Here is a 13,445-nt window from a genome sequence, read left to right as displayed (position 1 = left end):
TTTCAAACTCTCTATAGATCTCAGGCAAACATTACTGCATCACCTGAGATTGACATTTTAAAAAGTTTCTTTACAATTACAAATGGTTAGATGTAATTCCTTGTGAAATGAAAACTTGGATTCTGCAGGATAATTTCTTAGTAAATTCAGAAAGGAGATATACAGTACATGTCAATATACATGGCCACATAATGATCTTATGCATGTGGTTAGGTGTGAGAGGGGAATCTGTCCCTTTGTTTATTCTGTCTACTAATTCCTTGATTCAAGCTATTACACAAACAAGGAAATGCCCACTCAGGAATTTAGTGCAAATTTTTTTATGAATTAAATAAATAAATACAATCTTTTTAAAAGAAAAAGAAAAGGGGAGTGGGGGAGGGGATGGTGTATTTCTCTTCCAGTGTACAGTGTTAGATTAAAAAAAGGTCAACTATAAATTTAAAAACTGCTAACATTTATAATCATAAAGGAATTTAAGTGATATTTAATTTTATAGAACTTTCATTTGCTACAAATGTTTATTTTTCAAGCCTTATAAATATATTGTTAAACATAATTTATATATGAAGATTTAGTAGTTTCATAGAGGTTTTTCATTTTTTTACAAGTTTTGGCTTTCATATGTTTCTCCACACTATGCTATTGAACATGTATAAACATATATTACAGAAAATATTTTAGAAATGTTTTAGTTTTAAGATGTATCAACTGTTCTGCAGTTTGTTATATAGCTATTGCCACTACATAGCGGGGGAGGGCTGCAAGTTTAATATAAATAGTCAGTCCTTCTGAGGTACTTAATTAAAACAATATCATGGACTGGAATCTGCAACACAAATTAAAACAAAATTAAAACCAAACCCCATATATCTCGCCTATTGTTATAAACAAATATAAAGCAAGTTGCAAGGAGAACTATACTATTATATTTAAATTATTCCATCCCCCTAGACAATTGAAGCATTCAAAAGGACTTTTAACTGCTTGATGCAATAAGAGTTTTCTTTTCTTTGTGGATGATTTGATTTTGCTGTTTTAATTTATTCTGTAGATCTTGTGGGAAAGATCTTTATAAAAGTCCATTGTAGGTAGAATTTAAAAAAATGACTGCAAGTCTGTAAACTACAAAACTTTTTAAAATGAATTAATCAGTTAATTTGCTTACAGGGATTCTATAGTACAAAGAACTTGTTTAAAAGAAGAGCTGGAAATACCCTCTTCCAGCTGAACTGAACTTGTAGATTCCAGTGGCATCCAAAATCCTTATTTCTTTTCTTTTAAAGAAACAGCTATTTTTGTTGATCCTGGAGAAGAAATGTAATGGTTTAACTGTTTAATAGGAGTAAAAATGAGAAGGCAAATTCCGATATGTCCTTTATGGCTAAAGAAAAAGAAGTCACAAAAGGAACATGAAGTTTGGGAGGACATTGGGACAGGCAAAACCGCAGCATAGAATCCTGTTTCACTGTCTGTGTGTCACAGACAAAGTCAATAAGAATGGAAAAAGTATGCTTTTGTGGAAGAGAGAAACTGGGGTCATTCATGACATAAATGGAGCACAATCTATGGTATATTCTATAGTGTGGATCCTGAAGCTGGTTAGTCCTATAGGTCTTTAGAAGTAGTGGTTCATTTTTAAAACACATCATGAACTATAGCAAGAATTTCAGGATGCTATTATAAACCACACTCTGAACTGTCAAATGTACATGGGGCACATGGCTCAAGAATAGGAAAGCAGGGACAATTCATGAATCCCAAAACTACATAGATAACCCTGTGAGAGAATAAAGGAGCAGGTCTAACAGAAACCAGTTAGTCTTTGGCTGCTGCATCTCTAGACACTTTACTATGCAGTTGATTATATAATGGATGTTTGGAGATCAAATGGCATCTGCTGTGGTGGTGCCTGGGTTGTCTCCCTAATCCCTTGTTTTCTTTAATCTTGTCCTTTCTTGTTTACGTCCTTATTACTGCCCTTGCTATCTTGTTCTTCAGTTGTTTCACACACAAGTATGTTGCCGACATTTTAACAAAAAAGACTCCCACAAATATTTTCCTCTTAACCTGTGGTAAACATCTTGTAGCAGAGTGTCGTGAAGAACTGTGCAACATATTAATGTGTTTTCACACTTAAACAGAAATCCTCTCTGGTAAGCAAGTAGCTCTAGGTTAAAAATAAATCTTCCAAGAAGTGAACTTCACTGACAAACATTAGACTTTGTTTCTCAGATGTGTACTGATGATAGTGTAGAACAGTATTCAACGTTTGAAGTATCTGAGCACTGACCTTGTAGCAGTGGTTCTAAGAAATGTTTTTTTAAAATATCTGCTATCTAGCACAATCTGATATCTTCCAGAGAAGAAAGTTTTATCTTAATGAAGTATTAGCATCCCTAGATATGTCCTTTCTGCCACAAATGATTTAGTAGTGTCCAGAGAAAGAGCGAGAGAGCAAACTCCATCAAAGGCAGGGAAATTACCAAAACTGTACTATCAATTGATTGGTGAATTTTTTAAAAAAAGGCTCAAATCCTGACAACCTCTAGCACTTCACTAGTTTCATCCATATATGCTCATGGCAAGGCTTAGTTTGCCCACTGTTCTAGTGCCTAATATTGGTTTGCTCCTTCCCTTCACTCATTTTGAGAATTATATCTCTATTTTGCAGAATCTTAATAACAGTCTTCTGGGAAACTGGTACAATGGTCTTTTTTCTGTACATACTTTGTCAGAGTTCATGAATAATTACAGGGACTTTTTCCTGTTGTGTTTGGTGACAGCAGAAAATCCCTGGAATCTGAAACACAGAGACTCTCTCCAAGGGCAGACTATTGATGAGGATCTGATTAACTTAACCTAGAGATCCATGTGATCCCAGAAGGAAGTGTTAAAAACAACAAAATCATTGTCATCTGATGGTTTGACTTGCCATTTTTGAATATTTACATCTACCTGGGGCAAAATGGAATCTCTTTTTTTCATTTGTTGCAGGTTGAAATATAAAAGACTTGGTATTAGTATTTGCTACTGTTTCTCTGGCCTGTGTGCCTGTTGTACTAACAAGGACATGCTTATAGATGGTGTACATGTGGTTGGGTGTTTTTGTTTGTTTTTTAATAGACAATCTCTTAGAACTGATGACAACCTCAGCAATAAAAGAAATTACTTGAAATGGCTATTGTATATATTTAATATTTATTACTAATATTGTAAAGCCTATTTTTCTGGTAACAATATTTTAAATACATCTGCATGGCAAAAAAAGACTAATAAAAAGGGGATCACAATCTCAGGAAATATATACACACTAAAGGAAATCTCTTTAGCCACGCAACCCACTTTACTGTTTAGCTAAATTCAAAACATTCACAAGTGCAACTGTATTCTAAAGACATTGGGTCTAATTTTTCATAGGTGTAATTAAGAGCAATTTTGTTGACTTCATTGGAATGACTCCTCTTATGCCTGTATTCAGTTTGCCCCATGGGATTACTTTACCTATTAGAAATCTACTGGAGTGTAGCATACTAAGGATTGGAGTCTCAGATCTGACCTTTCTGTGGCCAGTGCAGCTCAGTGGTGGATTGGGGCATACAGGTCGTAGTATAAGGCCGCCTTCACATCCCCTGATTTTAGGGCCAGTTAGCCCTGATGGAGCAATCCAGAGGCTGTTCTATGTTGTGCAAGTTATGTGAGCTGTCCATGGCTGTAAGGGACTCTTCTAGCAGCCAGAAAACACCAGACCACAGGGGGCACTGACCGTCTCCCTGTTATCTTGGCCAAGCCCCTTCCACTGGGGCCAGCAGGAGTATGGCATAATATCTTCTAGGTGGGCCCTACACCACCCTTGGGCTCTCCCATGCCAGAGGAATCCTCAGATAGCCATATCTGCCAGTTTTACAGGTGGTTTATGTCAGTGGGCAGGTGGGAAATGGCCTCAACAGGAACCAGGATCTGGCCCTAGGGGTCCCTTTAGTCTCCAGATTCGTTTGGAGAAAGAAATGCTATAAACCTATGAAATGCCTAAAGTGACAGCTCTGATCAAACAGTGATTTTTGCAGAATTACCAGTTGGCTCTTATTGCCTAAAGGATTTCCACATGAACTGAAAACATTTGCTAAATGACATAATAAGCTAATGATTGCTTAATTTTTGAATACATAGCTCAGTGTAGAGAGGGTAACAGCTGGTGTTTGTCAAATTAGGTTTTCTTCTTAAGATTTTTACTACTCGTTTGCTTGTTTATTTAACATACTTGGCTGTTACTGAGCTCCAAAGGTCTTCCCCGAAGTTTGTTACACTTTTACTATGTAACATTTACTTTTAAGGATACATTCTTCTCTTCAAGCCTACTGCCAAATCTCCACACAGGGAACTCCTCTTTAATAGAATGGGAGCTCACTGGATAGAGTGCTTCCAGTCTCAGGGCTTCTATATACGTGCAAATTGGTGTTGTTGATGGCAGTTACATGCCTATAATTACAGGAGAATAGTCCTATATCTATAGGAAATAGTTTAAAAAAAAAAAAAAAAAAAGGAAACAAATGATTCAGATTGCAAAGTCAAGCACTCAAACATTAGGAAATGCTGGAATGAAGGTTGCCCATGCAGGATTCTTTTCCTAGTTCTTGAGGGTAATGTAATCAAGTGCTTACAGACATAACAGTCAAGCATGAAGATTTAAGACATTCCTCCTAAAAAGTAGCATGGTGAAGTGGCTGAGACTTGCCGTTTTAGATACCTGGGTTCTATTCAGAGCCATGCCAGAAGTGACTTCATGTTACCTTTTGGTTACTTTATTTGTAAAATGGATAATGACACTTGCCTGCTTGAGAAGGTAAGGGTATGAGACCTTGCACAGTTATAAGGGCAGTGAAGTATACAGGATTAACACCAGCCAGAGAGACTAGAATTCTTGGTTTCTTCATGGTTCAGTGCACCTTCCCCTGGGCCAAAGATGGTGCAAGTGCCAACAGCTGCTACAATTGTGTCCCCCAATGCAGAGTTCTTCACTTGATTGTGATAACTATATACATAAGTTATAATATATACACTGTTTTCAAAACATGCACTTAGTACATCCTCATCATTTCTTTATGTTAGGACATGTATTTTGAAAGCATGTAGTTTAGCTTTTAGTTTTAAAAAATGTACTATGCAGGGATGTTTGCACAGAAAGGAGTCTATGGCACAAAAGTTGTGAGTTAAAGGGTGGAGAGATAGTATAGTGGATAAAGAACCCCACCTGGGATTTAGGAAATCTGCGTTCAATTACTGGCTCAACCGTAGACATCCTGTGTGACCTTGGGCGAGTCAGTCTGTGAAGCATCTTTTATGCTGTGTAAAATGACACCTACCTCACCAGTGTATTAACATAGACTTCTGATGCATCTTAAAAGTCCCATTAAATTAAGTTGGATGGCTGGATGTGTAGGCAGTAGAGGACTAACTTCTAATATAACAATAATAAAGAAGACGTTTTGGTGTCTTCTTATATTGTAATTTAGGAAATTTGCAAAACACTGTTATTTAAAGAGTATGTGTCTTAACTTGCCAAATATTTGTTTCAAATGTAAAATAAAACAAAATGTACTTAACTTTTCCATAGGTGGTTGCCAGAATAGCCTTAAACAAGTTGGCGGTAATCAGACAATTGCATTCGCTGCTGCTGCTGCAGCAGCAGCTATGGTGTCAGTAGATTCAGAAGCACCTCAGGGACCATCATCTACAAGTGTCCAACCTTGCCACATGCTCACTCTGTCACCAGTGAAAATACCTGTTTTGACTTCACCTTTTCCAGGTAAGAGATTTTCTTTATGGTACCCTGTAGCAGCTTCTATTCAATCTGAAGCACATGGAAACAGTGCCTTGTGTGACTTTTTGTCACAAATGCTTTTTGTTAAATGATTGTTGAGCAGAAATTGAATTTAACAGTTTATGATATGTATGTTTGTGTAATTTAGTCCTGAGGAAAAACTATTATTTGTTGTGTTAGATTGAGGTATGTTATTTAAAAATGATCCATGCATTTATAAAGCCACAACTTTGATTCAGCTTTATTCAAATGCACAGATGAGAGGAAATTCAGAGGTGAGCTTGAAACTCAAATCTTAACTCATTCCATGTAGTTATGTAATTCTTATGCATTATAGAAATATGGGGACAAAATCTCAATAGAATTTTCTCCCATACCATGCTATTTACTTCAGTGAGAAAACTCTGTAAATCTGTGCCAGGTTGGATGGCCCTCCATTTTATGATGTCACCCTTATTAAGTTTCTCTGCTAGACACACAGTAGGGGGTGATTAAGAATAAATTAGTGCTAGTTTTTGGTGGGTTCATCAATTATATACTGTGACTAAAGTTCTCTGGATAGCAACTGGCAGAGCGCATTGGGATATATAGGGGTACAGAGATCCTCTTCATTCACCAAAATAATGTCATATAAGATCTCTAATGAAAGCCTGTGTCACACTGATCATTAAAACCCTTGTGAGATGCATATATGGAGAATGTGAGGAGTAAATATGTGTATATATACTAAAAATTATGTTCTCTAGGTCTGTAATTGAAAACAGGTCACTCAAAGGTAGCATGTCTTAAGACAAACGCTTTCAGGCAGAGAATGGGAGATCCTTATTTCTGGGGGACGGGGGGCACTGTGTATTGTACATTATACAATTAGGGCCTGTTAGGGGGTAGCAAGCAGGGCAATTACCTGGGGCCCCACGCCACAGGGGCCCCCTAAACTAAGTTACATGCATGGTCTTGGGCTACAGCCCTGCACAGTGGGGACTTGGACTTGGGCTCCTTAATTTCTGCCCTGGGACCCAGTGAGTCTAATGCCAGCTCTGCAACAATTTGAGTCTATTAGCATTTTAAGTCAAATATTAATGAAGAGCTGGTGGAGACTTGAGAAGGAAACCAGCTGGAAGAGAGAAACAGCAATGGGGGACACCCTATCATAAGGGGAATATCAAAGGTCTGTTCTGTTATACTTAGGGGTGCAAAGAAATACCCCGGCATCCTTCACCACAAAGTAAATGGACAGCAAGTTTGCTTCATGAAAAAGATATTACCCAGGCTTGGCTGAAAAAGCTGGAGAGCACTTTGGGTTCCATAAGTTTCTGTAGACAAGAGGATAACTTGTTAGGTTAGTTTAAGCTTTGGAATGTATGTTAAGATGTTTTATATGTAACCATTTGTTCCCATCTCTCTCACTGATTTTTATTTGAACCTCTATACTTTCTTACATAAATACTCTTATGCTTTATAATTGAACGCAAGTGCTGTGGGTAATACAGGAGTGGTGGTCTTTAGTAAAAGTGGTAAACTGTGGTACACTGTTCCTTTGGGAACAGAAGATCTAGGATTTCTATGGGTATTAAGTGATCAGGGCCTGGATACCACAGGAGGATACTTTGAAGGGACTCGGGGGCTGGGGAGCATCTGTTATCAAAGACAAAGAAAGCCCTGCTGTAGCCCAGAGGACAGTGCTGACGGACTCGTTGTGTCTGGGAGCTGACACCCAGCCAGCACAGACAAGACCCCCACATGCTAGAGGCAGGTGATGATGACAAAGTAACTCACAATACAGGTGCCCTGAGAAGCATCTCATATTCACAGAATGTAGCTATGGTTATATATTTGTCCTAATAAGTTTGACAATATCGCTATATTGGAAAAAAACAAAACAAAACCCTTATTTGGTATGGTATCCTCTAACATTCTTAATCCACTGCCAGACATATGGCCCTATTCTGCAGTCCTAACTTGCCTTGGGTGCGGCAGTAATACAAGTAGTCACAGTGATTTAAAATATTTAGGTTTATTAGTATGAAGGATTGCATAACTGGGCCCATAAAGGAGTATATATTTGGAGTATTAGGTACCAGTTGCAGGGCTAAAATTTGGCATTTGGATGCACACAAAAAATCTTCCAAGTGGGGGCATATTTGTTAACACAGAAAAATATAACGAGGTTAGAAACTTACAAAAAGGGAACAGTTATCATTTGTGGTGTGCAAATGAAATCCTCAGATGAACAATTTGTGTCAACAATTGTCACTCCTGTGGAGTGATCCTGGAAATATGATTAAGAAAAATGAATGCTTATAAAATAATAGAGCTGGAAGGACTTGCTCACCTGTATCGTAGCTGGGAAGTTTCCAAACGTTTAGTTTAACAGAAGTAGTTCTTTCCAAGATTTAGGAGACAAGATTCCATTGGGACAAACAGCCATACAAGTCAAATTGTTAGGCTCTTTCAGTTCATGTAGATGAGTTAGTGTACTGAAATGAAGGCATAAGGCTGGACTCATCTTTTCTGTAGCACCATTGAAGTCAGTGGAGTTGTATCAGGGATTGATCTGGCCCCACATGCGCTATTTTGGTTCCCAGTAAATACTTTTTGAGAAGAATCTAAATACAGAGGAGTCGTACTTTACCTGTACTGGGAAAAAAAAAAAGTCACATCATATGAGATGTATCCTTATAGACAAAAGGCTTCTTGAATTGAAATACTGAAGTATTATAAGAAGCAACAGTCACCATAAGAAATGTACTTTTGATTTACAGTTGCACTTGTTTTGCATGAATTGCCTTGGACATGATAGACTATTATCAAACAAAGAAACTATCATATTTAGATAACTGGCTCAGCTTTGCAATGATAAACATGTCAGACTAGGACAATTGTTGCTTTCCTTACAAATGAGAGGCTGATAGGATATCAAATATCAAGCTTTGATTATCAAATTATCAATCTTGCACAGTAAACTACTTTTTATGGGTATTTTCTCCCATGGAGTATATAGTATCTTCTTGACAGACAGACAAGCTTGAAAGCATGTGTTTGAACATGCTAAATAGGTATGGGATTTCATCTAAACATTAATCAAACAGTCCATAAGTTTGAGGCTATTCACTTTGCAAAGACTATTAATATCCTTATGTAAAACACAGTACAAAGGGATTTCATGGAATATGTTAACAATAAGATGGGGATGAAGGTGTCCATCTTAGATGACCTTGTCAATATAAGCTTGATACAAAGCCCTTTAAAGTCAATGGAAGGACTCCTGTTGACTTCCAGGGACTTTGGATCAGAGTCTAAGATTTTTATTCTATTATATTTATGCTTGTTTCCAGTGCCTTAATAAGGGACACATATTTTCAAACTTTATGTGGTATTCTGTGACTGAGTTCACTGAAATGCAAATCAAAGAAAATTATAAAAGAAAATTATAGAAAGATTCCCATAAATGCAAATGTAAGAAACACCTGTTTGACAGCCTAATTTACCATGTAAATATGAATACAGTGAGCTGAATTTGCTTCACATTACAGAAATTACATCCTTTGCGGATGCTGTATATTTTTAGTCATGTATCTAGTACACATAACTCCTGTAAAATGACTACTCATGATCTCTTATATTGGAATACACAGTGGATGAGATATTGAAGTTAAATTAAAGTTCCTTCCTTTGCAGGAAAAAATGGTCAATTGGTCAAAAGTAGCACTTTGCTGTCAAGAACAAAATTACATTTCTATTTCTCCACAGAAGTTAATGACTGGGAAAGCATCAAGGAAAAAATAATCTAATATACAGATAATCCCCAGTGTAGGACATACTTTACAATCCTGTCTGCCTTTCAGTTAAAAACATCAGTGCATTGACATTTATTAAGGATGACTTATTGTTCTCAAAGAAAAACAAATCTTTAAAAGAACATAATTTGTGTACCCTGGGGGCAATTGCATTTTCCTTGTCTCATATACGATTTATAAAGGAACTTGATAATTAATGATCTTTCCATGTTCTCTTTGTATAAAGTTTATGTAAGGCAATGTCCAAATAATTTGCATGAAGTTAGAAAATGGCAGAATGTTATATCCATCTTAAAGCTATAAGTCTTAATGTTATTTTGTTAAATCTAATCTGTATAATCGGTTATACTGGACAGTGCAATTAGGCTAGTGTGATGGGTGTACTCCCCACACTGGCCCTGAGAGAGTTGAATTAGGCCAGGCAAGCCCAATCAGCCAATTATGCTGCAAATGCAGGGAGCATTAGGCTGTGTAGAGGGTGCTAATTAGAAGGAAGTTTACTTGTGAGGGAACAGGTGGAGCTTCTATAAAGCATGAGACTGTCAACAATGTAGGAGGCTGCAGGGAGGAAGGGAAGAAGGAAAAGTGGAGATAGGAATCCTTGAGAAAGGCTTTACCTAGGAGGCCTAAGAAAGGGAATCTGACTAGGAAAGCTGGAGAATGAAAGGTACGATAAGAAGTAATCTAGAGACGAGCAATAAGGTTAGTATAGTTGCAGACCTTAACTGCTCACTGTAGGGCCTTGTACTTGGACCCAGAGTGGAGGGCAGGCCTAGCTTCCCCACCATCCACTGCAGAATAGCCTTGAATGTGGCAGTGAATGAGAAGACTCTGAGTCACTGAGGGAGTGACATAATCAGGGCAGTGGACGTGAGGACTGCCTGACACTGCTCGTGGAGGGAGACTTTGAAAGACTCACCCAGAAGTGTAACACAGTGTGAACTGACTGGAGGACTGAGTCATGAAGCAGTGACCCTGAAACTCGATGAGCAAGAGGAGAGCTGAGGTAGAGGAGGAGAAAGGTGGTGCTGAACCTGGTGGAGCTAATCCCAAGAACTGCCAGATGGGGACATCGCTCGATAAGTAGCTCACCCCGTGACAACTAACTGTATCATTTTTTCCCATCATAGTAACTGACTAGTGAATTTTTTATTATTATAATTAATTGGGTTTATATTTTAAGCAAGCATCTCATATTGTTGTTTATACAGCTAAATAGTTGCAGTGTTGCCTACTAAAATTTTAATTCATCATTGAAATAATTAAGCCCTATAAAATTCTTCACGTTCTACAGAATTCATGCTCTACAGAATTAATTCCTTTGAATAACAATAAGTTCCTGTAATAAAATCAAAACATAGAGGAAAAGCTCCCAAGCCCTCAGTTCCCTCAGCATAGAAAGGATTTTTAAGTGTCAGGACAATCTAATAATCATTAAAATAAATATGAATAATTACATATAAAATATTTATCTTTTAATAGACACATAATATTTAATAGACATGTTGTTATATGGTTTTCTAGGGCTTTAAAGTGATACATTCAGAACAAAGGAAACTCAGAAGCAGCAAAACCAGAAGTCTTTTTTTTTTTTTTTTTTTTTTTTTACATTATTCATAATTCCACTAAAAAAGGTTCTTTGAAATGCAGCCTGCTCCTCTTTAAGATCCTAAATAGGGGTTAATTTAGATTACTCGTAGCTCTCATCCTGATTATAAGTAAATGACAACACAGTAGTTCTGACCAAATGACATATGCATATTTCAAAGTAGAGGACAGAAGTGGAAATGGCTCTTGCGACTAAAGGTGAGAATTCTATTTTGATAAATCTTTGAGAAGATGATATAAGCTTTGCCCTGTCATATAAGCTTGGAAAATAGAACCAGAAAACATTTGTTCTCTTTACCCTGAGTCTTTTTTAATCATTAAAGACCCCCACTTTTAGTGCTCACTGTAATATAATTTCCAGATATCTCTTTCTACACGTGTCTTCCATTCTCCTTGGAGAGCCAGGTGTAATGAGTCAATTTAATGCAAGGACAGCAGAAATGTTACTGGAATTAGAAGAAACATTCTCTATTTTTCAAGAGTGGGTCAGACTTACTCATGTAGAATGGTAAAATTCCTCTTGACTTAATTGGGAACAGTGTTAGGCCAAGGCTGAATCCTTTTACAAAATACCACTCATGAGAATTCATGGAAGTCCTCTCCCTGTGACTTTCCCGTATTTCTCAAATTTCTTGACCCTAGCACTGCAAGGTATAAGACACTTTAAACAGAGAGACACACTCCTACCCATCACAGATGTAGCAACAGCAGCACATGAGGTTTTGTTGCTATTGATCATTGTTGATTCCCTCCATAATAATGTCACTAAAAGGATGTGGCAAGAGAGGACATGCATTCTGTTGTAAGTGAACTAAACCGCTGGGTCCCATATGCTTCTAAGTCAATTCAGTCTGGTCAGTCCAGTCACCTTTCTAGGTCTGGATCTATACAACACACGAGAAATCTCAGACCTCTTGTCTGATCCATTCCTTGTGACATGGGACTGAGCATTCCAGCTGTTCCAGACCCTGATACCAATGCTTTAGACCTCCCAAATATCTTAGTTTCTTTCATATGCTCTTTCAGAGTTTTGTCTCACTGTGGGGAACTCTGGCATCTAGTTTAAGCCCTTTTGGGGACAATGTGGCCAGAAAGCAAGTAATACAGGCGTAGCAAAGGAACTTCTTAACCACAGTCTCTGTATTCTAGAGAGTTACACACCTTTGAAAAATAAGTCTTGAGATGCATCCTCTCCTAATCTGATTTTACCCCTTTTGTGAATCTGAGGCAGGCCAATATTTCAGGTATTCCTTTCCTCTTCTCTTGCTTGTTCCATTTACACATGGTCATAGTTGGCTTCCCCTGCAGAGAACGGCACCACTTTTTAAGCACAGCCTTTGTCTCTTTTTGCCATGTGCTCAGACTGAAAAGATGGAGCCCCACCAGCCTTGTTGATGACCGTGTCAGGGAAAAAAAAACAAAACCTCTTTTGGGATGTGTGGCCCAGCATTTGAGGAACAATCAAAGTTGATGGGTCTAGGTTGCTCAGTGATGTCTCCTTCATAATGCTTCTTCAATGAGGTGTCAAGCATCTTTACTGGGCAGGGCTCCTGGCTGGAATAAATCAAAGTAGATTTGCCTTTGGCATGTGTTCAGAACATAATGGAAAATGGAGTCCTTAATACAAAATTATGTTTATGATTTGACACAGATATATCCCATTCTAACACAGGATGGTTGCTATATGGATGATAAGTTTGGCTGATTGTGGACCTCAGAATTTAGAGAAGACACCTATTTGAAGGTGGGGAATCTAGTTAAAGGTTACTCTTTAATTTGTGTTTTTTTGAGGATGAGGCCACTTACCTGGATAAGATAAAGATTAGTAAATTATTTCCCTCCTAAGCGTGCTAATGCAGGGGCCTGGGTTGTGACAGGCAGAAATTCTCTTGTTCTGAAGGTGAAAGTTTCTCTCTGGAATGGCAGGTACATGTTAGTCAAGAAGGGTAAATGGCCAGGGTAAGCAAAGAACAGGTGTGGGAGTAAGAGCCCCACTAAACTTTGTGGAGCGCTGCAGAATAGTGGCCTTGGTGGTAATGCTGCAGGGGAGGATGAAATATGTTGGTAGGGTAGCTGGAGTCCAGCATAGTTTGTTGTTTTCCACTAAGGGGGTGGGGAGTCGGGGGGTCGGAGGGAAACTTGTGCATTTCAGAAACTGGCACTGACCTGAAATGAGTTATACCTATATCTGTAAAAATACCATCTCAACTGGTGCTGCT

General features: G+C 37.9%; 1 protein-coding gene across 1 annotated transcript in view; it reads left to right on the top strand.

Moving 5' to 3' along the window:
* The window catches only part of TCERG1L (transcription elongation regulator 1 like), a 197,021-nt gene that overhangs the window by 25,140 nt on the left and 158,436 nt on the right, over positions 1 to 13,445 (top strand). The window contains exon 4 of the mRNA XM_067533360.1: positions 5,615 to 5,806. Coding sequence (XP_067389461.1) covers positions 5,615 to 5,806 — 192 coding nt within the window. The remainder of the gene's footprint in view (positions 1 to 5,614; positions 5,807 to 13,445) is intronic.

The sequence above is a fragment of the Emydura macquarii genome, unplaced genomic scaffold (genome assembly GCF_026122565.2).
Source record: "Emydura macquarii macquarii isolate MOO-44397 ecotype Brisbane River unplaced genomic scaffold, CSIRO-AGI_Emac_v2 contig_3343, whole genome shotgun sequence".
Lineage (NCBI taxonomy): Eukaryota > Metazoa > Chordata > Testudines > Chelidae > Emydura > Emydura macquarii.
Note: the sequence above shows the minus strand (reverse complement) of the source record. Positions and strands in the feature narration are given on the sequence as shown.